Below are 27,779 nucleotides of genomic sequence, written 5' to 3'. Positions count from 1 at the left end.
TCAACTTTCTGTCAAAAAGAGCTCGTCATCCAAATTATATATCCTATATTCTATTGTTTGCTCGTTGATCATTCTGGTCCAGCTGCTTTTACAATTTCTTCTGTTATGTTATTGTCCTCAATATCTGTGTTCTTCAGCCGTTATCAAATCTGAAAGTATAGGAAGAGAACAATATTTAATGCTGGCAAAGAGTAATTTCAATTTTTTTGCAACAGCCCCTCCACGAACATAGAATCTACCTTCTTACACAAATCATGATTAATTGTTCAAGAGATTATGAACACCTGGATAAGAGATTAAAAGCCTGCCATTCATCACAGGAAAGCTTAGACTGTTTGGATATGGCTACAGCAGATTGCTTCGGTTTACATCTCATCATTAAGAGGAAGCAATCGAGGTTGAAGTGTCTTGCATGATGACACGAAGACCACTACCCCACTGAAGTCTCTATGGACATGACGTTCTGGACAAGATTTTATTGTAACCGGCATGATCTAAAGGGTTAAGTGTAAGCCACAAGAATCCCTCCACCTCGGCGGCCCCATACTAATTGAATAACCTGCGACTAACGAACCTGCAGAACTGCTGCTGATTTTGCATTTTTGCCTAATTAGTGCAGAAATACCAAAAAACAGCCCTTGTTACATGACGTTTTTCAATGCTTGGTCCTGTCATGGTGGAAATGTTTGTGCACACTTTATTTTCGCGTTGACTTGATGAGACTGCCGATCTCTAACCAACCAACTACAGTACAAGTAATAAGCTTATAACTTCGTCTCAATAACCGTCTGATCCTTTTTTTGCCTGCGGCTTTTACAGCTTCACCTTTAGGAATCTAACAATGCCGGAAATATGTTGTCGTTGGTTTCCACGGTAACCAGATGATACAATTATTTCTTGTCAGAAACCAGAACAATTCCATCTTTATCACCAGAAACAGGAAGTTTGGAACGATTCACATTTTTTTCTTCGAAAAAGGTTTGAGTGATTTCGTGTTGGCCTGCAATGATCACTGCAAACAAGCGTTTTATTTATCACTTGCAATAATGATCACATGTCATAGCGACAACAATTACTTCTTGCGGAGCGCTTTAGATTGAGACATAAAGCGAAGCAATCAACAACAAGAAAATCCAACTTTAGATCTTTTTCAAACGAAGCCTCCTAATCCAATTTCAACGAGTAAAATAAAGTGGAATTTTGCACAAATTTGCGATGTCAGTACAAGTCTTGTCAAACCCACACAAGAAGCAGAGAACAAATTGACACAAACACTGCAATAGACATTTGATTCAGCAAAGATATCATTCATCTCTCCAACATTGCTGCTCACTCAAAACCTACCAGGAAAGTACCCACCAGAAATATGCTCGAAAGCGTTTTCCCTGTCCTGCTCACTGAATGAGATTTTGCCAGAATCTATATTCCAAGCGTATCTATCAAACTATTGTCACATCAACTTGACTGAATTGCCAAACCAATTGACAGAACACTATCACAGACACGAGATATTGATATAAACCTAACACACTTTGAACTCTGACCCAATTTTTTGACAGATACTTGATTTTTGTACTTCCTGCCAAGTTTGATTTGACAAAACCATTCATGGAAATATTAGTGTGAAAAACTTGATAGAATTTAACTCTTTTTGGTCACTGGTCCATTTTTTAGATAATTTTTAGATATTTTGGGGGAAAATCGGAATCACCTGAAACCTAATAAAAACAACAAAGTGATCCTACGTCAAAATTCTTTCATGAAAACAGTTTCCAAGGCAACTAATGATGCAGCAACATTTGTGATGCTGCTTTGCAATTATTACAACCCCAGGCCTGTTGTTACAAATTTACCTTTTATTTTTCGTGATAACTGACGACGCCAAGAGAGTGTGAAAATAAGCGTACTCAGGTTGATCAAAGGCGTGTTTATTCATCGCAATTTACTTTTTTCGCTAACGGGGAAAATATGAGCCCTCTATTGGTGAGAGTGTCGGAATTTTTATCAGGAAGCGGATTCAATGAATATTGTGCCAGATAGACATTATCTTACTTTATGGATTTTATTGCCGTATGGTATCTCTAACCCAGGCGGAAGATATTCAGACAAAGAAGGTGTAATAGGGCCTAGTATCATGAAGTGAATTGCAATTTCCAGTGAATAAAAAGTGAAGAAGAAGATGAAGAAAAAGAGAGGACTGATTTAAACTGTATCGCTACAGAGTGATTTTGTTTTGAAGACCCTCAGTGCCAAGTTGGGCCTCTGTTCTAACATCGAGACTGCAGGGCGGAACTCAAAATCTGGTTCGGGCCTACATCCTAGCTCCACCCTCCTGGTCTTGATTTCAGCAGAGTACTGCCAGTGTGGTGTTACTTCTTCAAGCAAAAGGTTTAAAGTATAAGCATTAGCTGGTGCTTACTACCATCAGCAATGACATGCACCACTCATCCACAAACACTGAAGAAGACAAAGCAACTTGTTTCTTACCTTTTATTTACTTAAACATCACTCGTATCAGCGGCAAAATCTGCTTCCGAGACGCGGCAACATTTCCCTGCAAGAATGCAACGAATGCTGGCACGGTTGTTTTCATGGGCTGTAGGTCTAACGGCGGCGATGACGTGGTTTGAAGAGATTGCGATATCTGTAAAGATAGATATCAATGAAATACATATTTATTGACTTGTGCTGAGCTGGCGGACGTATTTGTGTGGTATTGTCAATGATGATATTGGATGTTATCACATTGTTGTTGCTGTTCCTGTTATCAATCACACCCCTTTGGCATTGTTTTGAAGAGGCCAGTCTTGTTATTCATATACATCTTGTTATTTTTGCGGAAATTTCCACAGTAATGCATAAACTATAAAATTTCAGCAGCGAATCACAAATTCAAAAAGAGCATATTCTCCAACTATTTCTGGTGCCAAAAATTTAAGGTCAACAATATCTGTTGTGGAATTATAGCATAATAACACTTCTGACATTTATCGGAGACTTTGATGTATGTGTGGGATTACACAATGATCATATGACATTGTTATGGCTGCTCTTGATGTTGCCCACACCCCCTCTTCAGAATACTGAGACAATTTTTTGAGCGATTGTGTTATCTCTTGGAAGAATTCTTGAAAGATATGAAGAGTTAGGTACGAAAGCCACTAAATCTGGCTTGTAGGGCCACGGATCCTAACGGGAAACTAAGTTAGCCATCTCAGCCCAAAAAGCCTAGAATAAGGGCCCAGTATCGAGGTAATCTCTTTCAGACAGCTGCAATGGATCGCTTGGCAACTAGCCATCAGTGGTGAACGGTCAACCTTGTGGCAAATTGGACTGTGGTGATCATTACTTGTTGACATAACGAGAGAAGATTGTTGAACGAGGCTCCGCTTACTTGACAACAAACACAATAGGTTCAACAGATAATTACATGGTGTATTTGATTGTATTCAGCCCTTACACAGTTTGGTTTGCACTCCCTCTGATTGCCGATTGCTATCAGGTTGGTCGTTTGCAATCATCGTTGGAAGATTGTTGACCGCGGCTCTGAATACGTGACAAGAAATACAATAGGTCGAGAGACAGTTTGATTCCCCACCGATTGCCAAGCTCGGCTTAGTGTGTCCTGGGACATGGTTGATGGAGAATGAGGAACGAGGCTCTGAATACATGACAAGAAATACAATAGGTCAAGAGATAGTTTGATTCCCCACCGATTGCCAAGCTCGGCTTAGTGTGTCCTGGGACATGGTTGATCGAGAATGAGGAACGAGGCTCTGAATACGTGACAAGAAATACAATAGGTCGAGAGACAGTTTGATTCCCCACCGATTGCCAAGCTCGGCTTAGTGTGTCCTGGGACATGGTTGATGGAGAATGAGGAACGAGGCTCTGAATAAGCCAGTAGGAAATGCGATAATCACATGGTGCGCACAGGTAAAAGTTTCCGTCACAGAATCTGTGACTGAGAAAATTCAACATAGATTCCAGCATGGGCCATCAATGATTCTGTGATGGAGTATCACCCGCTGGATGTTTGTCCATTGTCAGTTAACTGAAGCCTAGAACCCATTTATACTCGTGTGCCAAAGGAAGCAATGTAGGGTGAGGCATCTTCCTCAAGGACACAGAGATGAAACACGGTTTTAATTTGCCTACCGCCCTCCTGCCTGCTTAGTCTTTCATTGGAGAAAAAAACAGCCAACCAACTAATTACAAAGCTTAAATGATGTATCGTTATCGTTATTGCAATACAAATGTCAGCGTTATTAGTTTAGATACAAAGCACACAGCTTATCAATATTTAATGAGAATTCATGATACCAGGTTGACCTTTGACCTTTGGTGAGATAGGGATGTAAAACTGTAGGTTGAGCAGTAACATGCCAAGGTTCCAAGTATGGACCATGACGCCATCAAGGACGTCGACGACGACGAAACTGAAATAGCACGTCCGCCCTCTGGCGATAACTAAACCTACCTTTTTCCTCAGTTCCTCGACGGGGGAATAGATGCCCAATTGTCGCTCGATACTACCACCAGAGGGGGTAGGCGATGTCGTCATGACAACCACGGCATCTGCCTTCCGACTTTTTAAAAATGTCATGAGATCGTCAACAACGTGAACCCTCGTCAGAAATTGCTGTGGAAAAATATAAACGTCTGTTACTATGGTAATCAAGCCAATTTCCTATAATTAAGTACAGTCATACGCAAAGATTTAAGACTCGCTCATAATTCCACTAGATTTGCCATGACATAAAAATCAAGGAGATATCGGACGCTCTTTAATATTTGGAAACGACATGTACATGGACATGTACCTCCGGTGAAATTCCAATAGAGTTACAACACCGGAAATAATAATATGATGATGGTTGGTTCTGCAAACTTACCTGTAAATGTACTGGGATTGAGCTCATGGCAATGGTCACATCAGGCTCTGTCACAAACTTCAGGTCTCTTCGAAGGAGCTCTAACGTTGTAAGACCTGGAAAGTAAAGCAAGATTGAGGGACGGACGAAAATAAAATGGAAGTGAGAAAAGTTGAGGAGTGAAGGTGTGTTTATGGTGCAGGAATTGGTCTGGGACACCAAGTCACTTTGATGGTCTCAAAGCAAATTTGTTGCTTTGTTTTTTTCTCAACAAAATCCATTAGACCTACTCACCTGATATATTTGCCTTTGCAACTTGAATCTCATTATAGACTTTCGTCCTATCAACTGCCGGCAGACAACATTCTAACTTCTCCACATACTCAATGTCTTTTGGAGTAACTTTCTTTGCTTCTGGGTTTAGGTTGATGGTGTCCGTCAATATGGTTGCTGTAATAAAGAAAGAAGTATGACTGAGAGATCTTTACCCTTAAAGATGAGTTAAATGTATCAGCTGCTCCTTTGATGACTTGAATCACTTTAGGAACTGAATCAATAATGCCGCGGTCGGCCGAAGCAAGGACAAGATTTCCTGATTTTTTGTTCAGTTACCAGGGGCAGACCCAGAAGCATTTCTCATTAAAATAACTGATGCTTGGATTCGTGCCTGGTTACGCATGGAATGAAATGTCCAGATTTGTTCCAGCTTCTGCAGACTGCAGCCCATCAACGACTCTATGAATGAAACGTTCACCGACGTATATAAGAATTATCCAAACGGCCATCTTGATCAATACACCATCGCTGGTTATCAGCAAAAAACATATTGATCACGGTGAGTAGATTAAGTAACAATATCTTATCACTTATGAGGGGAGAGAAAATATGGATTGAGTGATAGGTTTCCATGGTAGCAGAAGTGAATGCTTTGACATCTTATGGCCGAGATGGTGAATATGCTTGGGGCTGATTCCTTCTGGCAAGAGAAAACCACGCAGAAAAAGAAGAAGGCTTGAAACTCTTACAAACTGAGACACTGACCATGCAGAAGCTCGGCTACCACTGGATCAAACGTGAATCTCTCGTCTTTAGTTAGTTTTTCTGCCACCAGGGTTGTGCACGACCCTACGATTTCCACTGTTAGGCTGATACTGAAATGACAGAAGTAATATCTACCAGGTGGAGTTTTAACACTTCAAGCTGATGAGACCATTAACTGTGAAGTGATCCCATCAAAGAACAAACTGTTCAACAGGTTTAATTCTCCATTAAACACCCTGTTTCTCCGCGCTAATGCAGCCTTTGATAAAAACAACATCCCACTCCCCCTGCCGCTATCACACCTAGAAAATCGTTCCACGCCGATTTAACCAATCAAATGAGATGCATTTTCAGTTTCTATCCGATGTTTTTGTACAAGGTGAGCCGTCTTTAGCTAATGGAGGAGAGACTTAATACGGCGCTATTTTGCTGCACTTAAATGGTGCACACACAAAATGCTGAATAGGAAGGAATTATAAATGTATTGTAGGCCTAAAGAGCAAATTTTTTATACCGCCCTGATCAGAAAGAAATATCCATTCGTGGGCGCTTTACAAACTGATCATAAGTCACAGCTGTATCATGCAAACTTACCTTCTGCTCGTCGAGGTAACGAAAGCAGGCAATCGCGCCAATTCGAAAAATACCGCTTACGGCTTCACCAATTTCAACTGGGTAAGAATTGCCATTAACTGCCAAGCGTTTCTTATCAAACGGATGTGGTAATTGCTTGGGATATTGGTCAATCTTTTGGAAAAACTCAGTGGCTACAAAAACACCAATGGTTCGTCTTGAGCCGCTATGATACCCCTTGGCTTATTGCTACTACATGTACTTCGGATTCCTGTGACGACCACCAGAAGTGAACGAGTTGTAAGAGTATGTGGTCATGATAACACGGCGCAGTGTTTGCAATCACTTGTCAGTGGAGCGCTCAACTTACCCATCCGAGGACTCCCGCACCAACTTATGATGATCTATCACCTCGACAACAACACGGTCTAACTCGGGCTCTTCCGGGAAAACGTTACAATCCACCAAGGTCACCTTCAAGCGTCTGCTCTCATGTAAAGGTCGAAGGTCAAGGTTATCTCGACAAATCGCATGATCAGAGTTTATCCCGTGTTTTCCAAGAACGTACACAGAGTCAGTGCGGATTGTGAAGTCGCCGTGTGGGATGTTCAAGATTGGAACAACTAGTGTAGAACTTGATTGAAGAACCTGGATATAGAAAGGTCAAGGACCTTAAGGTGAAGGTCATAATGAACTAAGGTCACGGTCATAAATGAACCTGATTGCCAAATCCTTGTGTGTGATGTTCTAAACTGGTACTTGCCTGACCAGGTGAGGTACAGGGTTTCATTGACAGCTGCATAATGAATAGTGCAACTGAAAGAACTTTTCATACGTCGCATCAAATCAACTATCCTGATTGAAGATGTCATAATTTTTATCCGCATTTTACTAAGCAATATAATTAATTTGAAAGGAAAACTTAACATGTGCCCGCCAGTAAGAATCACTGTAATCATATTAATTATTCAAAATCAATTTAGATGTCAAAAGTAACATTGGGTAATTGATTTATAATGACATTATAGTGTAATGGCTGTGATAATTAATACAGTGTGTCTTGACGATTTAATTTTCCTAATAGCACAAAATCTAACAAATTACAAAATCGGTTTTTGTCAAGGAATCACATTCAAACAAACACTGAAATTTCGGGAAACGGGAAACGTCTGAAATTAGGGGAAGGAGCAAGCAGACTGGACAGTCACACAGACATATTGAACCGAGAAAATCCATAACTAATACACTTTATATTGACATCTAAAATTCGCCCAAAGAAAATCTCATTTGGGAAAAAATTAAAAGAAATATTCCGTCGTTGATGTCAAACGACACCAAACTGAAATGTCAAAACGAAAACTCCAATATTAAATTCAGATTCAACCTAATTTTGATGTTTTATTTCTACAGTTTTCCCAGGGGGAAGTAGACTGGTTGGAGTCAAGTTCGTGTGGGATCAATTAGATGAGTGAGAGAAGGTTTTATTGAATTCCATTAGAGCCTCTCCCCCTCGGGGCGTAACCATTAACTATAATAGATTATTCTTTGACAACTCGGATGACTTTTATTCTGATGTTGTTATGACTTGATTTTTGTACTTAAAATTTTCGTCGCAGGCATTGCGATGAACACTGCCACAGTTTTGTCGCATTGGATCACGATCGTAGGTTAGAGCAACTCATATCACCCGTTTGCGGAGAGCATAAGCCTCACTTTATAAACCAGTCAAGTGCCTCTGAGGGGACACTTCCTTCCCAAATCACCTTTGCCATCTGTTCCATAAGTACCAAATTTCCTTCCTGGACACGGTTAATCTTGCTGGTCTCGTGGCACTCAGCGGATTTCCTGCCAAGGCCACGTGATGGTGTGATCGAGTAAAGGACACTTAAAGGGAGACCAGGTCTAGACGAGTTGCCTGAAGTTGTCAATTGGGGTCATTTCCTGCCATGGCCACCTCCTTAGTCTCATGACAGTTGCACAAAGTCGCAAATAGGGGTCATTTCATCCAACCATATCTTTTGATCTCACGACTCTCGACAGCTTCCCAACACCGCCATCTGACAGTAGTATCGAATCAAGTACTCTCAAAGCTCGCTGCACACTTCAGAAGAAAAAACTTGTTGGTGCTTTGAAATCTATACAACATATCCAGAAGGCAGAGACACACATGTAAGTGTCATTGGCCAGGTCCATCAAACACTCAATACGACACATACACATTTCTTGAGGGCGCTATTCGTTTCCAAAACGTTACTTCAAAAGAACTAGAACATTGAAGACGAGGGAAGTTACTTCTTATGGTCTGTGCTCCATTTCCAATCTCCAACCTCATCTGCCTGACTGACCAAGGGCCAGCTCCCTAACTCATCACTCCTCACATGACCCAACCTCATCTGTCTGACTGACCAAGGGCCAGCTCCCCAACTCATCACTCCTCCCACGACCCAACCTCATCTGCCTGACTGACCAAGGGCCAGCTCCCCAACTCATCACACCTCCCACGACACAACCTCATCTGCCTGACTGACCAAGGGCCAGCTCCCCAACTCATCACTCCTCACATGACCCAACCTCATCTGCCTGACTGACCAAGGGCCAGCTCCCCAACTCATCACTCCTCCCACGACCCAACCTCATCTGCCTGACTGACCAAGGGCCAGCTCCCCAACTCATCACTCCTCCCACGACCCAACCTCATCTGCCTGACTGACCAAGGGCCAGCTCCCTAACTCATCACTCCTCCCACGACACAAACACAAATGCAATTTTTCGAGTTTGCGTTTCATTTCCAGCATTTTTCCACAAAACATCACACCAATCTCCCATGATTCATTTCATATTGATCACCAAACATTTTTTCTCCAAAAATATTGGTCAGTAACGCCGGGTAACATTGCAGTTGCCATGGTGACCTTTCAAGCAGACGGTGTTACAGGTGTGATATATTCATTTCAAAGATATTGCTAAGATTTTTTCCTCTTCAAGACATCAAGTCATTTTCTAATGTCATAGATTTTTGCCTCCTCTAATATTTCAATATCAGTCTTTGGAACATTACTGCAGTTGATCCTTTGGTGAATTTTTTGGAGGAGTACCAGGAGGACAACCAGAGATATGTATTTTTTAGCTTTTGTCTGAGAGGGAGAATGGTGACAGGCACTCTACACACAGAACAAGAATTTGGGATACAAAAGTATCTTAGAATGAGGATCAAAGACAACAAACTTTGCTACAACTTTCTTCAAACATGACATCTTCAAAGAAGGTTCAACCCCACTCTCCAAACTCAAAGGTGTTCAGCCCCCCCCCCCCGCATCTCTCTACTATGAAAACATAAACAATCAAGGAGGCTACTTTTATGAGCAGACGTCTTCTACCAACAAACAGACAAAATGGGTAACTCATGAAACTTAGTTGAAACTTCCATTAGACCGAGTCGATCGGCGCCCCCTCAAAATGTCAATATACGACTACGAGGCTAATTCAAAGGGTTTTGAACTTTTCCTCGATCGTGCTGAAACACGGGGCTGTTTCCAGATCAAAGGCCCGCTAATGACGGCGGGACTTAGACTGGTATCGCTTGTATTGATCTGAGATGGCAGCTAATATCATAATGGACGATTCGTGTATATCGGTTCAGGTGGATGGATCACTCATAGCAGGTGGTCAGATAAGGATCAAAATATGTCGGAGTCAATTTAAATTGGTTTCTCAAAGTAGTTATCACTAATTGATGACAGAATAATATCATTATTTTCCGGTATTGGATGGCAACATTCAATAGCTCAATACAAGGCAGCGCAAAACTTCTTTGTCATGCGGATAATTTGAAATTTGAAACTTTTGTTTCTTACCTGTTTTAGATAGAACGCATACGTGATAGCGGAGATCACAGAGTCCAGGTCACATGACTCATTACCAATGACGACATGGACTGTTTCATACTTGTCAATATTAGCCTGCAAAATATGAAAAGAATGACACATCAAGGACTCGTGACCATTGGATGATTTGTCAAAATCAGCCACGGTATTCACCTATATAAAAGCCCTGGATATTTTGGTGAATGAAACCCATGACTTCCAGATTATGAGCCCAATACTCTAACCACTATCATAAACATAAATGCAACCCAATCCCAGGTGTTCACTGAGGAAACCTAATCAGATCAATCATATTACAATCTCGGCAACTATTTTCGTACAATCTTCTCCTATTTTCAATCATTCAATGCCGAGTCGCGATCGCGAAAATTACCGGTTTACCTCACAATTTGTCAAGTTACTTGCGATCGCATCAATCACTGAGAGTAGCTCATCATTTTCTATTATCAGCCAGTATCATCAACACGCAATTTGTAGATTCATTACCGCGTTGAATGGAGAGTATTATTGGTGAGAAGTTTGTGAGACGGGGGACGTTACATGGAGGAGAGACCTGTGTGCTATCTCCTTTTTAACCCTTTGTTAGCAAGCTCATGGTTGCTATGGATCATTTTAAAACTTAAATCAAGGTTTAGCCACCAAGGACAGTGGCCTCTGGCTACGTGAAATGTGTTTGCTTTTGCTGTTACTGTTTAATCTTGTTCCTTGTTTCCTGGTTTAAAGACCTACCTACGTAGGAGCACTGAAAAGGTACGCAACTCACTGTGCCTTCTAGCGGCTTCCATTGCCACTATTGCTTCCATTGCCACTGCAGATTCCATTGCCACTGCAGATTCCATTGCCACTGGCATTGGTCAAGGATTTGAATAACAAAGGAAGTGAAAGCCATTTTGACTTGAGCACCCATCAACTTACGTATATCACGCGTCAAATCACAGAACAACACCAGCCACGTTACAAGCACCCGCCAGCACAAATTACCCACGGTGCCTTACTCTGATACTTTGTCGTCGTTAATTACCTTCACGGACACTCAGCCAATCCTGGCGAAGGGTGGCTAGTGGCAAATTACATCGGTGTGCGAGGGATGGTGGCCGAAGCATGGAGGCGTGAAATTACAGACCTCGGGTGCCTCTTATGTTATCAGATGTCAATGGTCGGAATTACATGATAGACGACACAGGCCGAATCTTGTTCAATTAGATGATCTGTCCTGTAGGCAGAGGCAGTGTATCCATGCACTGTTTGCTTGTGGCCTTTTCCCTTGTTCAGGCCACACGCAAAATAAACCTTTTTTGGTTTACTGGACGTCCCTATTGGTTGTACTTTACCAGGGATCACGATATGGAGACAAATAAACAGCCCCAAGAGCACAAAAATCCGCAAATAAAACCGCTGCAGTTGATGTCCACGCTCAACGCTGCTTAATTTCCAGCCCAGGGGCCAACGCCATAAAAGAAATCCTCCATGGCTGGCAGGTTAAGCCTTGCCATATAACTGGGGTAGAGCACACCTCATCTTACGAGATTAGAGCAATCCTAGTTCTGGTATCAGCAACACAAAACAAGCAAAGAAGCCCCACACAGTCCTATCATAGATACATTTCAACCAACAACAAATACCTAGGTTAGAAGGGTACACAAAGAGTTTCCATGGAAACGTAAAGGTTACACACAAACATTTTTCGATGAAATCCAATAACAAAGGCTTATGTTTTGTTCCCATTTGTCGGCCTCCGATATCGTTCTTTTGTAAGAGTAAGACAAAATCAATAACGAAATGAGATACATTTTTATGGAAGATAAGAGGTCGTACATCTGTCAACAGAATACGTCTACAGAAGACCAGGTAATTCCTGCGGCTTGGTTCTGACCTAGCTTCTTTTGATTGCCAGACCATTTGTAAAATCTCAAAATGGTGATAATATTGTTGTCACACAGAGCAGAACAGCTCAATGGTAGAGCAGTGAACTCGCACACCAAACATCTGTGGTTCAAATTCCAATCAAGGTAACTTAACCTTTTAGACTTTTTCATTCTTCTTTTTTTGAGCTGGTGTTTGACAAGACAACCAATACCTCCATTCGGTATCACTCCTCAAACCGCAAAGAAAGCTAATATTAATTCCTGTCACATGAGAAAAGAACGGAACGGAAATGACAGGAAACACTTCGAAGCCGTTCATGTGGAATGTCCTTGGGTTGGTGTAGATATTCTAAATAACTGGAAGAAACTCTGTGTGTATCGGGGAAGGCAGTGATATATCGAAAGTGGTATCCTAGTTATGGTGCTCAGATACCTACACAAGTTATCCTCAATGTTTTCCTTCCAACCTGAAAACCTTAATGAACCACTGTAGTATCGTATTCTCTATCACGTGATTTGTACGAATATTGAAAATATGATACGTTGAACGTTATGCACTGAAACATCACCCTGAGGCATCAATATGAAGGTATAGTCAACAAAACTGTATTTTAGAATTGTTTATTCATTATAGCATTATGTTTTTTGTCTCAATTATGATCACGTGCAGAGTGAATTTGATACACCTCACCTCCAGGGTATCAGCGACACTTACAGGGCACTGTGTCTGCAAGAGTGCATGAAACATCTCTCTATGACTGCCTTGGATGTTTTGGAAAGTCATCTACTGACAACAGTCTGGTGCATGGAGTACCGGCCGACTCCACATCTCGACAACATTTTCTTCCGACTGTCTCCGGCCTCCTCGTCTGACCGTACTGGCCTCCAGTCCACAATCAGATTATTGGAGCCAAAACATCGCAGTATCAGAAACACCCCATTTCAGCATCAATTTGTGCAAGCACTTCACGTCATTCTGTTACCAGCCAGAAATGATAGTCATCCAGTACAAATTGATTCATTCATCTGAGAGCGTACACCAACATTTGATCGTGACTGGACTTGGAAAGTCCTCACGTCATCGACAGACAACTTGACCAGTTAGCAAACTCATAATCATTTACAGTAAGTCATCTCTCTTAGCCACAGTCAGGAGGCTGTGGTGGTGTTCAATGTGCATACAACCAGGTGGTGTTCAATGTGCATACAACCAGGTGGTGTTCAATGTGCATACAGCCAGGTGGTGTTCAATGTGCATATAGCCAGGTGGTGTTCAGTGTGCATACAACCAGGTGGTGTTCAGTGTGCATACAACCAGGTGGTGTTCAATGTGCATACAGCCAGGTGGTGTTCAATGTGCATACAGCCAGGTGGTGTTCAATGTGCATACAGCCAGGTGGTGTTCAATGTCCATACAACCAAGTGGTGTTCAATGTGCATACGACCAGGTGGTGTTCAATGTGCATACAACCAGGTGGTGTTCAATGTGCATACAGCCAGGTGGTGTTCAATGTGCATACAACCAGGTGGTGTTCAATGTCCATACAACCAAGTGGTGTTCAGTGTGCATACAACCAGGTGGTGTTCAATGTGCATACAACCAGGTGGTGTTCCATGTGCATACAACCAGGTGGTGTTCAATGAGCATACAACCAGGTGGTGTTCAATGTGCATACAACCAGGTGGTGTTCAATGAGCATACAACCAGGTGGTGTTCAATGTGCATACAACCAGGTGGTGTTCAATGTGCATACAACCAGGTGGTGTTCAATGTGCATATAACCAGGTGGTGTTCAATGTGCATACAACCAGGTGGTGTTCAATGTGCATACAACCAAGTGGTGTTCCATGTGCATACAACCAGGTGGTGTTCAATGTGCATACAACCAGGTGGTGTTCAATGTGCATACAACCAGGTGGTGTTCAATGTGCACACAACCAAGTGGTGTTCAATGTGCACACAACCAAGTGGTGTTCAATGTGCATACAACCAGGTGGTGTTCAATGTGCATACAACCAAGTGGTGTTCAATGTGCACACAACCAAGTGGTGTTCAATGTGCATACAACCAGGTGGTGTTCAATGTGCATACAGCCAGGTGGTGTTCAATGAGCATACAACCAGGTGGTGTTCAATGTGCATACAACCAGGTGGTGTCCAATGTGCATACAACCAGGTGGTGTTCAATGTGCATACAACCAGGTGGTGTTCAATGTGCATACAACCAGGTGGTGTTCAATGTGCATACAACCAGGTGGTGTTCAATGTGCATACAACCAGGTGGTGTTCAATGTGCATACAACCAGGTGGTGTTCAATGTGCATACAACCAGGTGGTGTTCAATGTGCATACAACCAAGTGGTGTTCAATGTGCATACAACCTGCAGCTCTCTGACCTTGATGTTGGTATAAGCCGTACAAACTCAGACTACCATCATCATCATCATCATCATCATCATCATCATCATCATCATCATCATGACAATCTACTTGGCTCTTCTCCATCAAGGTAGAGGCAGTTGCAAGCCACAACCTTTACGATCAAGGAGGTTAAAAGCCTTGATATTTACCCTAAACACGATTGTCACTTATTGCTACAGATTAGGTGTTTGTGAGAAATTACTGGTTCTTGGTAGGGAAGGCCAGTTGGCGTGATAGCGCAGATCCTGTCGAGTCCAATTTGCAGATTTACGGCTGACACTCACCATAATGTTCTCCTCTAACGCACCATCATTTTTACCTTTCCCACCAAGAGGTAAAGAGCCATGATATTTACTCCGACCACGATTGACACTTAGCAGTACAGATAAAGCGTTTGAGAGAGACTAACATTTCCTGGTTGGGAAGGCTAGTTGGAGTCATGAAGAAGCTTCTGTCCAGTCCAGTTTACAGAAGCTGTTTACTGTTGACGCATGAATGCATATTCTCGCATAAAAAATGGATGTTGACACTCAAAACGGAAGAGAAATCCACGATATACGCATCAGCTGCGAATTGACAGTCTTCCTGACAAAACCTGAGAAATTCTGCCTGAAATATTACACAAATAAAACCCCTGTCACTCCAGGAATTTCATATCAAATTCAAATTAGAAATTTAAAGAAAGTGTCAGTTTGACATGTTTTGTTGTCATAGCGTTTCCATGGTGATTGCATTGACATTTCGTCATTTCTATGGCAACTGTAACAACCTTTACTTTAAGCTTTTAAAGGGGGCAGCTGATCATTATTCTCTAATAGTGGATTATCCAATCACATCTACTGAAGGACTATTACTACTACAACTGCTACCATGTAAATCATCATCGACGGAAGTCTGTGTTTCCAACATGAGCATGTTCTAATTAGCCTCGTCAGTTGGTTAACGTAGAGCCCGCTGAGCTCTCTTTAGTGGGGGCTTAACCTCACTTAGTCAGTTGGTCTAGAATAGGAGATGACAGGGCAGCCGACAGCTGGGTAATATTGCCCCTAATCAGAAGCAGTCAGAAGCCTGGTGGAGTTAATTTTGACCAGCCAATCACGCTCTGGTGCAGAGATGAAGAATACCTTTCTACAACTTCCAGACTTCCCAGCAACCCAAATCACCACCAATCACTTCAACGACCCCAGCATACGTGTTATGCCACTTTCACATCAAATCACCAGGCTACGGCTTCAGCGTGATTGGACTAATTGACGGACATTGAAGCTGTAGTCATGAAAGGTTGGCGGTCAACTCGACCACTTACGATTGGCGTGACTTTGTCATCCTCCACTCTAACTCATGACCTATGGTGACGACCAACTGACACTCATCATTTAGCCCTATTTAAATGGGCATAGGCCTTTGGAGAACAGTGAAATAGCCCAAGCGAAAAAGTCACTTAGCTGTATGAAAATGCTCTCTTAGCCATTGGGTAAAAAGCACTTTAGCCACACTTTGCTGTCGTGAAAAAGCTCTGAGCCAAAGTGAGAGTCACCTTGCCACAGCGAAAACAGTCACTTAGCCATAGTGAAAATACTGGTAGTCACTTAGCCATTGCAAAAATAGTCGGTATTTGCAGCAGATTTCAAGGCAATACCGAAATCATAGCAGAATGAACCAACATGTCGCTTTTCTCCACCTGGACACCCCTGCCGCTCATAAATGATAACGTACGCCGTAAAGGCAAAGCTCTAGAGTGTATTTGTAGAATTTTCCGACAAACTGAACACCTCCGTCAAGCAAGCAACGCCCTGTGAAATGAAACTTATTAGAAATTTTCCACTCGGGTAAATTGTTCCATATTTACGCCTGTACAAAGGAGATAACTTATCGATGATTTTTGTCTTATTCGACGGAGTTAAAGTCTTATTCAATTTTCCTTACCGTTAGTATTGTTAACGTGGGAAATTTAATAAAAATCAGAAATTTTCCACAAAAATATTTATTTGTTATGAATTTTGTTCGTCTTTTACATTGGAAATTCTCCAGCAGGTGAAATTGTCCCCTTTTGCATATATTCGTTTCTTGAGACCATTTTGTGATGATGTCATATTGGCTGTGCCTTTGTAGTCCGACTGGTTCATCTAGCATCAACGTAGATCACCACTGCTTGGGCCAATTCATTCACAAAGAAGGACAATTATGAAGGCAAAAAGTAAATATCTGCAACTGACTTTATTAAAGTGAAGAGTCAACAATAAGCATACAGTTTTAAAAATGACAATCCTGATACAAAGATTTAGAAATTTGGCCGATCGCAACGTCGGACCGGATTCAAACAGACCATAAAACTCACGCTATGACCTATCACCTTTTACTCCTTAGAGATCAATAGCATGAAAGGTGTCCTTGGACGTATCGATTTCTTACTAGACGTGCTTGATTAAGCTACCTTATGATCTCATTTCTCATGGAAATTTATCACACTTTATAGCCAGTGGGATTAATGACATCCGGCCTGGATATCTCGACCTTTACATTTCCTGTAATCGGCACCTTTACTTTCGTGATCCTTAACTTTTTGTAAGGGGGGGGGGGGGGGGACAGCCAGAGCAAAAATTCTTAACCAGCACCTTTACTTTCGCAAACAGAAGTCATCATTGGAAAATGCAACTATTCGTAGAAAGAAACTGAAGAAAAAAACGTCTTCGGTCTTTCACTGGCTTGGCTGCCTCATCCTGATGAAAGCCCATCTCATAGTTCTGTGCCACATGGTCCTTGTGCAGCCACAGGTTACCCCCTGGTGTCCATTTCAGGGCAGTCCTGGGGAAACTGTCAAGAAGACAGATCCATTTAGGTGGAAAATAAACAATCATTCGTGTTCCTTGAGAGCCAATTTTCTTTTAACTGGGCTGGTAACATGATATAAATCAAACAAAAGCAGGGGATATCCACGAGTGTATCTCAAAGGGTGACCTTGCCATTATATGGTAGTCTGCTATTTCAGGGTCTGTGTTATTTCCTCAAAGTAGCAGCATTCAAAGGAAGCTGCATCTAAAAGGTCACATTTCATTGTGATGAAACATTATCAATGGAAAAGTCGACAATTTGCTTGCCAAAAATACATATATTTCAAAGGTTACCCTAAGTAAATACATATGTAGATCAGTACATCAAAGGGCTTTTGATGAAAGGGACAGAGAGACTATGAACAGACTGGTGTAAGCATTTCAAAGGGGACTTAGGACGACCATAAACCCATGGAGGTTGTTCGTGAAATAAAATGCACACAAAAATTCACACTTTACAGTACCAGTCTGCTGTTACCTGTGCTGTGCCTACGACAGCTGTATTTCTGCGAAACAAGAAAAGAAGGCCTTTGACGTCAAACTCTACTCCTATACTTCGAGGTTTCAAATTTCTGCACTTTCAAAGATACACACTTTTTGTAAATGTCACTTATCAGGAACGATGCAGAAGAATGATGTTGAATATATATATATATATATATAACGAGTCTTGTATAGCGCAGTATCCGATCCATTAGGATCGCTCAAAGCGCTGCATCACTGCTAATGAAGGCTTCAGAAAAGAGGAAATGTTTCAAGGAACGTTTGAAAGGAACAATGTCTTGGATGTTTCTGATAGTTGCTGGAAGTTTATTCCACATTTTTGGTGCACCAATAGAAAAAGCTCTAGTTCCTATTGATTGCACCTTTGCTCTGGGAGGTTGAAGGAGAGTTTCAGCTGAGGAGCGAAGGGGATGGTTAGGTGTGTAGATTGATATAAGCTCGGAGAGATAGGATGGGGCCAGACCATGGAGACATTTGAAAGTAAGGAGGAGGACCTTGTAAGCGATACGCTGTTCAACAGGGAGCCAATGTAGAGACTTGAGGACTGGGGTAATATGTGACCTCTTTCGAGACTTGGTAATAAGACGAGCCGCGTTGTTTTGCACTAACTGCAGTGGACGGACAGTAGATTTAGGCAAGCCAAGAAGAAGGGAATTGCAGAAGTCAAGTCTAGAAGTGATGAGGGCTTGAATATAGAGCCTGGTGGTGTTGACCGATAGATATCTGCGGATCTTTCCAATATTGCGGATATGAAAGTATGAGGTAACTAGGTTACTGCTGAGAAAGAGAGTGGTTTTGAAGGCCTCTGGTGTCAGACTGTGTAGCTGAAGTTAAGTGGTCCTCACTCTGTAGTTTCAAAGATGAACACCTTATGTAAATGTCACAGAGCAAAATGAAAGAACGCCGACGTGCTCCACAGCCCGAATCTTAAGGCTAGCAGTTCGGGTAGCTCTCCATTGCCTAGTTATTAGGTTACTTGCTTAGAGACAAGTGCATCTGATGTCAGACTGTATTTCTACACTTCCAGGTTCTGCATTTCAGAGTTTCTAAGATTAACACTTTGTAAATGTTACCAAGCATCTTGATAAACGCTATGTAATACACAGCATGAAACTTTAGAGGCTCGCGGCTGGGAAAGTTCCATTGTTGTCGAGGCAGAGTCAGAGTCAGTTAAGCCAGGCTTGACCAAGAGCTGTGTTTGAGCCGCGAGCTGATGAGGTAAGTCATACCACACAACTGTCAGTGACAGCAACATACTTCAGGGCACTGAGGAAAGCTGCTTTTCCACAAAGTCGTAGAGAAGCTGTCTGACTTGACCGAGCCCTCTTTGAGCTGTTGAGGTAAAGCCCGGTCTGTCTCTGACAGCAATGTACTTTAGAGCAACTGGTCACTCAGAATAGACACATTACGGTATCAAAGAAATGACACATAACGTCAACCCAAGGTGTGAGGATATAGGTTTTATTAGCAGTTTATTAGAGATGGCATTCATCTGGCCTATCACCCATACATCGATCTGAGCACCGAGCTTTAGGATAGTATTAACAGGGTTTCTAGATGACAGCAAATTATGAAATTTCTTTAGGGTTTTCAACCAAAAAGTTGTTTTCCATAATCTTCATTTCCGAAAGGTGGCAGTTACTAGTCTAATACACATCTCCAGTCGACGTCTTCAATCACAAGGTTCTGTATGGTATTGGACCAGTAACTACTGCTGCCCTCTTTTGCTTTAAAAGTTCCTCATCATCATCAAGCTACATTGCCACCAGCGCAACAAGCTGGCCATATTTTCCTAACATGCTGGCTGGCAGCCAATCTTGGTCTCATAAATCCTATCAACCGAATAGCAGTTGACTAATTTTTCTATCGAGCCCCGTTTTAGCGCTCCAAGATGACCAGAAAAAATCGTATTTTTCTCGCTGGTGCCAGCAGCCAATTTGTCTCTGGGTAATTACGAGGTTTTTCACAAACAACGTAGTCTGGTTCGCGGGTTTCTGATCACATTTTTCACTGCTGCCAGCTGCTGCTTTAGGAAGATGTGAGGAAAAATATGGCCAGGTTTTTCGATCATTCCAGTGGTGTGAAATGAGCTGCTCTTGACTGGAAAGTGAATGTCATGGATTGAGATCTTGCTGTGGTTCAATTGCTTGTGTTCCCCAAGGACCCTGAGGGCTATAACGGCACGAGCTTCAGCTCCAGGCAGGCCCTAGGTACAGGTCCACCCCGGTTTTTAGTCCGGATTCAAAGACGACCATTCATCAAGCTGGTTCTGTTGGGTCCAGTCTGGTTCCATAGCTTCAGTGTCAACGAAGTGCCACCCATGTCTAACGCTGACGGACAATGACAGCGGTGGCTGTACTATGACAAAAGCTGACAGATGAGTCAAAAAGGGCAACAATCGGGTTTCATGTGGACTAAAATCTACCTGTGGGCAGTAACACACTTTTGTTATAAGACCACCTGGGGCACTTCCATATCATCTCACAGTAGATGGCTCCGATTGAATCCAAATGTAGTTTTATAGCTTGTGGTGTTAACGGCCTCAATATCTTCCAACACACCAGCTTCAGCTACCTTATTCATCACCACGACAATGCCAACTGCCTTTGTGTGTCACAGAAAAATATTATATCACGGCCAACAATACATTTTCTGATGAGATGGACATGAGTAAGGATGACTGTGTAACGTAAAAAGAGCTCCTGCCAATGTCGTTCACCAAGTTTTTTGCGCAATGCACAAAGGAGGAGACGAGAACACTGTAGATCATGTCATTTCATTATCTGCCATGTTTTCATATTCTACATCATTTTATGAGAGGATTATCATTCTTTATCACATGTACATGGCCAGGATGAAATAGGGAAAACTACATGTTTATGTTCAATTGTTGTCCTTATTTTTTGTTGTTCGGCGTAGAAAAGAGTACCATAATATAAAGATGTGTTGCAAGTCATGTATTTCTGATGTGTAAGGTAAAGGGGTACAGTTATAGCCATGGTACAATTATATCTCCTACAGTGTAGAAAACAGAGACTGTACCATAAACAAACCTTTACAGACAATAACACCCACAGAAACCACAACCAACAAGAAATCTTTGTCATCTTCTACAGCGAACAAACACCATATTTGTTGAGTGATTGCAGATCAACACCCGAAACCATTGTAGCTTTCATATGCTCTTTCTGCCTCACCACTCAGCAAAGAAAGAGAAGAATGCAGTATCTCTGGTTACAGATATACCCAGTTGTCCACTTCAACAATGAAGGAGTTGGTCTCCAAGACAACTGCCGAATTTCTTCTCAAAAGTTAGATTGCTGAAAGATATATGAGATAGAAATGAGCTGGAATGTCTGAATCAATGCGATCCTTTTTTACTTGATAAAGCTTTAAGCCGTCTGGTATGAAGCATGAAATCCATACACCCCATGTCCTTAGATTGCAGAATAGCAATTTTTATTGCAGACCATGTTTTTTTATTGCAGCAACTGTCATGATAGACTGTGTAAACTGGTGACATTCATTGCATGTCCAAGATAAAAAAACTGCTGCAATAAGTGATTTTGCCGGCACGATTGGCGCATTGAAAAGACCGTTTGAAAAGGTCTGCCGTTAGGAGTTTCTTCAAAGCAAGCAAACCCTCTGCTCTCCTAATGAGAGGCAGAAGTCTGTTCCAGAGGTCTGGAGTGGATTTATTGATTAGTGCCGTTGCGCGGCACTACCAAGGTAGGGGTGCTCTCAGATCGCAGGACGTGGGCAACCCTCCTTGAAGTTCCACCATCTCGATCATCTTACTCCTGCTGCGGTCACTGAGAAAGATATTACCAAATCAGAGGTGATATGGTCAAAACACGATGCAATAAACAACACTGACCAGCCATGTAAGACCTGCCATCATCAGTGAAATATCAATCTTGGGTAATGGACACGTGGGAGCACAATGTCAGTAACGATAACAAACAACATTAACCAGCCGGGAACGTTGCCAATTTGTAAACGGTGCTTGAGCAGAATCGTGCGGCAGGTAATGTGCTGTCAGCATATTGATGGCCAACAGGGTCATGTCAGACAATATGTTATTACTATGTAAAACTATTCAGATATCTCAGATTCGTTTTCTTCCAAGCTTTTGAGAAATTGCGATACATTTTGCAAATGGAACCCTTTGGCAAGAAATCAGTGAAATAGAATTGAAATGCAGGTTTTATTCTCCAAGTTTATGGACTGCCCTTCGGAATCGTACAATAAATTCAGCGGCTATTACTATAAGTATTGGTACCACCAGTTTTCTTGAAACCCTTTGGGCAAAACAATCAGTATTGAATACATCCAAATCTTAGCTAACAATCACGACCTTGGGGGGTGCTACGATAATCCAAAAGCTGTTCCCATCTATGATTATTTTTAGCCGTCTTCGTTAATCTTGCCAAAGCAATCACTGAACAATCGTCAAGCAATACCTTAGCTTGCCTCACAATTCACAATTTTTGATTCCTGCCCTCGAGGAAAAAAATCGCCAGCCAGATATCTTTCATCCCCGGGGAATGCTGCAATAAATCCAGAAGCTTTTCCAATCTGCTGTTATTTCCGGCTGTCTTGGTCATGTTCGTTATTCTTAAAACCCTCCTGGCAAAGCAATCAACAAACAATCTTCCAGTAAGCCTTAGCTAACCTCATATGTGACTTTCTCTGAATTATGAATAAAGTCATTTACTTCACGGCCGGCAGTCACCAAATTTACGATTCAACGTTTTGATTTTAGCGATCGGCAATGTTATGTGGAAAATCTGGCCCCGCTGAATTTCTGCCGGCCTTGGGGAAAACTACAAGAAATGCTTACGGTCAAACAGAAGATGATAAACCTTCAAGATCCTGAGGTTAAATCCAGCATAATTAATGAGGTCGGGGCAATATTATCCATCAAGCTACGATACAACACAAACAATTTGTGGCCATGATTGGAAGATGTCGGACAAACCCACGGGCGATATTGACCAGGAGAGCCACAGGTCCCCAACGGGTTCAATCAATATTCATCTGGTTGAATAGTTACGGAGGAGACCTAACTAACCAGGGTGTAGCTTGAAGGGGATTTGGTACATTTTGGCCAAGTGCGCAAGAAGGAGATTTCTCGAAACCCTGTTCTGGAATATACTTCTTCTTTTTAAACCCCCTTTTTTTATGGTCATAGTACAGAACGTGGCCTATGTCTCTAATAAACCTGGCTGTCATCTCTTGTCCCTTCCCTGATCCCAAGAGCTTTGTCTCCACTGAAGCACCATATGGCTATGTGGTCAGTCTCTCAGTGTCCCAGAGAGAGCAGTTCTGGAGCATCGCAAGAGGATCGCACTGTAAGAACCAGGCCTATGTCTCTAATAAACCTGGCTGTCGTCTCTTGTCCCTTCCCTGATCCCAAGAGCTTTGTCTCCACTGAAGCACCATATGGGTATGTGGTCAGTCTCTCAGTGTCCCAGAGAGAGCAGTTCTGGAGCAACGCAAGAGGATCGCACTGTAAGAAGCAGGCCTATGTCTCTAATAAACCTGGCTGTCATCTCTTGTCCCTTCCCTGATCCCAAGAGCTTTGTCTCCACTGAAGCACCATATGGCCATGTGGTTAGTCTCTCAGTGTCCCAGAGAGAGCAGTTCTGGAGCATCGCAAGAGGATCGCACTGTAAGAACAAGGCCTATGTCTCTAATAAACCTGGCTGTCATCTCTTGTCCCTTCCTTGATCCCCAGAACTTTGACTCCACTGATGCACCGTATGGCTATGTGGTCAGTCTCTCAGTGTCTCAGAGAGGGCAGTTCTGGGACATATATTCTGGTGTTCGCACTGGCATCCTCTGGACTCGGCCATTTTCATTCTCTCAATGCTTCACGTTTTGGCCTGCCCTGAGACAAACAATCAGATGGTACGTTCATGATATGTTTGTCATTCAAGATGCTCTCCAGCCAACTCTCAGTATCGTGAAGGACAGCCTATAGAGCTTCTCTGAGCAATATTTTTTAGAGGAGATCAGAACCTTTGAAGGCACCTTGAAGGTTCTGATCGTCAAACCTCTCCAATGACCAAGCTGGGTCTTTGTTATTGTTTACGATGTTAATCCACCTCTGGATTAAACAATGCTTCCAATTTTATTCAAGTGCTTATTGTGACTGATGTCTTTCATGAAGTCATCTGTGGTCTATGGCCAGAGGTTTGCGATTACCATGTAGGGGGTCATGGGTTCAAACCTCAGAGCGGTGAAGAATTTTTTTTATCATTTCACCCAATTTTTTTTAGGGTAAAGAGAATCAAAGAAAATCTTTATTCTCTCTACCCCAAAAAGAAATTGTTTAGATACCTGCACAGTCACATAACTAAACCAGCAATCTTTTCATCAGCTTGGTTCAATAGTCCAAAGATTCTATTTTCAAAATCTTCAAGATGCCTTTGAGGCACCTTGAAGTTTCTTCCTTTCCCTCTAAGCAATGTTTTTGAGATCAGAATCTTCAAGATGCATTTGAAGGCATAATGAAGGTTCTGATCTTCATTCTCTTTCAACCTCTCCAAGGACCGAGTTGGGTCTTTGGTATTGTTCAAGAAGTGAGCATTGTTCATGTACCCTGGTATTGTTCCCAAGGTCAATCCACTTCTGAATGAAACAATGCTTCCATAATCTTATTCAAGTACTTCTTGAGACTAAGTCCTTTCATGAAGTCTTCTGTGGTCTAGGGGTAGAGGTCTTGGACTACCATGAAGGGGGTCATGGGTTCAATCATCCGAGACGTACAGAATTTTTTTAATTCAAAAAAATCATGAAACTTTTTTTAAAGGTAGAGAGAAGCAAAGATTATCTTGACTTCTCTCTACCCGAAAAACACATGCAAGTGGAACGAGTTCACAATCGCTGATCATGGGCCGGAAACAAATCGAATTCGAACAATATCTTATAAGAAATATACATCATTGTTTACACTTGTAAACAACAACAATAGTCAAACTATGATAAAGGTAAACAGATCCAAAAATAAACAAAGACATAAACATCAAACAAACTTACCAAACAATCGGCCAAAATCAGCGAAAAATCCAAATTATAACGAATTCCACAAAAACATTCTCAACGAAAATCATAAAATTCCGCAAATTCCTCAACGTTAATTTCACATATTGCATCTCGTAACAATAGCGGATGTAACAGTACACTGCATCGCTATCAGCATCCCTGGATGACGATGATAGCTACCTACCTTGGAAACCAGATTCTGGAGATGTTGCACACTACCACCTATACTATGAAATAGTAACTAAGAATATGTGCTGAAAGCTTGATTGATGAGACAAGTGGTGTCATCTGGATGACTGTGAGAGACTACACACCGAGTCTCCCACAAGGACCATACTCTTCGTACTAGACAAGCCATTTTCCTTTTATTGCAACCATTCTTAGAATAAGACGTATAAAATTCAGATATGATGAATGCTTGGTGCAAGGAAAAAGATTCCATCCAAGTTGAATGTGCTGTGCTCCCTCCCCAGAGAAGATTGCTATGATGATAAAACTAAATTACTATCAAATCAGGGTTTGGCAGGTAGGCACCATCCCCAACTTGCCCCTGGCCAGTTTTGTGACCTAGATACCGGATGCTGACAGTGAGCGACTGCAGCCAAAGGCCAAGGAACCTTTCCAGCAAGAGTTTTAAGCTTGTTCTTACCAAGTTTGCTTTGACTTCTGACAAGAACTGTAACAACGCCATGGTGTAAGGTGGTACGAAGTAGTCACGACTGAAAAAGTAAAGAAAAGACATCACAAAAGTTAGAAGAAGACACAATATTTTAAAAGTAATTAACAGGCAGCTTGTTTATCAACTGAAAAGCCCGTTAAACCAGGTATTCATGTTTCTTGTCCTGTCACAATCTCAAGAAGGACGAAGCAATTTACAGATGAGTGTTAGACTTAGCGTTAGCTAGCTCCTCCGCCCCTGGCTAAAGAATCTTTGGGTGTCCACCAGGAGGGTATGTTTCTCTTACCTTCAAAGAAGTTGAGGGTAAGGCTACGTACTCTAAAAATGTTAGGTCTGGACGTGGAAGTGGAATGTGTTACCTCATCCATGTTTACTCTTTACTTAACTGTTTATACTCTATCTCTACTCTACTCTAATTCTAGTCACCTTCTGTGGTAAAAATCAGCTGGTAAATGCATAAACATAAGTCTGGTATGAAATATGAAGAGGTAGAAAACTAATTTTGTGATATTTTTTCCCCGCCTCCTCCTCCAACATGTCCAAAATGTATCAGCTTACCAGTTAAAACGTCCCCACTCCAAAATGTCCCCTGACCAAAACGTCCCCGGGTACTAAATTCCCAAATTATGTATGCAAGTGGAATACCCAATAATAAAGGTACTGACTCATCATTATCTTGACATTCCCCCTTTAACAAAACTAATCCAATCATCCATAATACTTCATCAAAGCTGTTAAAGAAAGGTATTGTGAGAACCAGAATTGAAGCAGTAGCTTCAATTCGGGACAATGGACAAGGGATTAGACTGGATTAATGAAAAGGAGGTTTGGGTCACATGACTTAATAAGCAGAACCAGTTCGAACTGCCCTGTGCATTTTGAATCAGTGCTGGTTTGTCTTTGGACTGAGGTAAGTGTGGAAATTTGTGTCTCATTTTCCTGAACAACTTGATCAAATTTATCTAAATTTGAGGAATCGAAATTTGAAGAACTAAATTTGAAGTTGACTTGTTCAGCTTATTCAGCAGGAGATTCTTGAACCTTTCAACAGTTGAATATTTCTGTTCCCATTTTTCTCTTTGAATGACTTTCTTCTGGATTTTTCCGCAGGCCAAGACTCGATCGGCAGGTCAACTTGGATGTGGGCCCATGACCTTGACCCTTACGGCCTTCATGTCGCTATCCTCTGTCACATACGAGGCAAGCGTCTGCCATGCACCTAGGATATTCATGTGATGGTTGTTTGTAGCTTGAGGGTGAGTTCATTTGGCCAAATGCAATTTTGCAAAGTTTTTCTAAATCTGACAATCCCTGTAAATCTAATGTATCAATGGATTTTAGGTAATCCGTGCGAGTTCTTGCATATTTTGTACATTGTATACAGAAATGGGTTTTTTTTCTACATCACTTCCAGAGAGCAAACATAATCTCTATTCAGGCTTTTGTTTCCTATACCTGCCCATCTCGATTTGGAGCTTATGGCGATTACCCCAGGCAAAGCCCAAGCCCCCAATGCCAAGCCACCTTTAAGTGAAAGCGAGGACGTTTTTGTACCTTGAAAGCGAGGACGTTTTTGTACCTTGAAAGCGAGGACGTTTTGGCATGGGGACGTTTTCACTGGATACCCAGGAAACAACCCCAGGCCCAGAGGGCCAGAGTCAGTGAAGATATAAATTCATGCTGAGCCAACAAGTTTATTTCGACACCTACAACCTGATCAGACCACAGACCCAGCCAGTATAAACCACAGGCACTAAACTGACAGTGCCACTATGGAATGTGACACTTGTTTGACAACAGAAAAATCCCAGAAAATTAGCAGACCAACCAGAGCCAACTTTTCAACCCTGCAAATATCAATCAATTTGGCATTACGCACAAAACTTTTGGAATCTTTTGATTCTATATGCAAAAATCTTCATTCTAACCCACCTCGACACAAATTTAAACCTTTGAATTCGACAAAATCGTCCTTTATTCAAGAATTTTAGTCCTCAAAAAGCCCAACATGCGCTGGCCAATGCGCAACACGTCACCGAAATCTGCCCTGCCAAACA

The 27,779-nt window shown here is 41.9% G+C and overlaps 1 protein-coding gene across 1 annotated transcript; it reads right to left on the bottom strand.

Annotated features, from left to right (window-relative positions):
- Positions 1–4: 4 nt before the first annotated feature.
- On the bottom strand, positions 5–27,740 carry LOC135499053 (exopolyphosphatase PRUNE1-like). The gene is made up of 10 exons (XM_064789694.1): positions 27,655–27,740; positions 25,693–25,762; positions 10,343–10,447; positions 6,859–7,136; positions 5,916–6,025; positions 5,169–5,324; positions 4,896–4,990; positions 4,481–4,642; positions 2,488–2,644; positions 5–149 (listed from the first exon to the last, which is right to left on the bottom strand). The coding sequence occupies exons 2-9, from the start codon at positions 25,732–25,734 to the stop codon at positions 2,495–2,497; spliced, it is 1,098 nt and encodes a 365-aa protein (XP_064645764.1). The 5' UTR covers positions 25,735–25,762; positions 27,655–27,740; the 3' UTR covers positions 5–149; positions 2,488–2,494.
- Positions 27,741–27,779: the final 39 nt, after the last annotated feature.

Source organism: Lineus longissimus, chromosome 14 (assembly GCF_910592395.1).
Source record: "Lineus longissimus chromosome 14, tnLinLong1.2, whole genome shotgun sequence".
Taxonomy (NCBI): domain Eukaryota; kingdom Metazoa; phylum Nemertea; class Pilidiophora; order Heteronemertea; family Lineidae; genus Lineus; species Lineus longissimus.
Note: the sequence above shows the minus strand (reverse complement) of the source record. Positions and strands in the feature narration are given on the sequence as shown.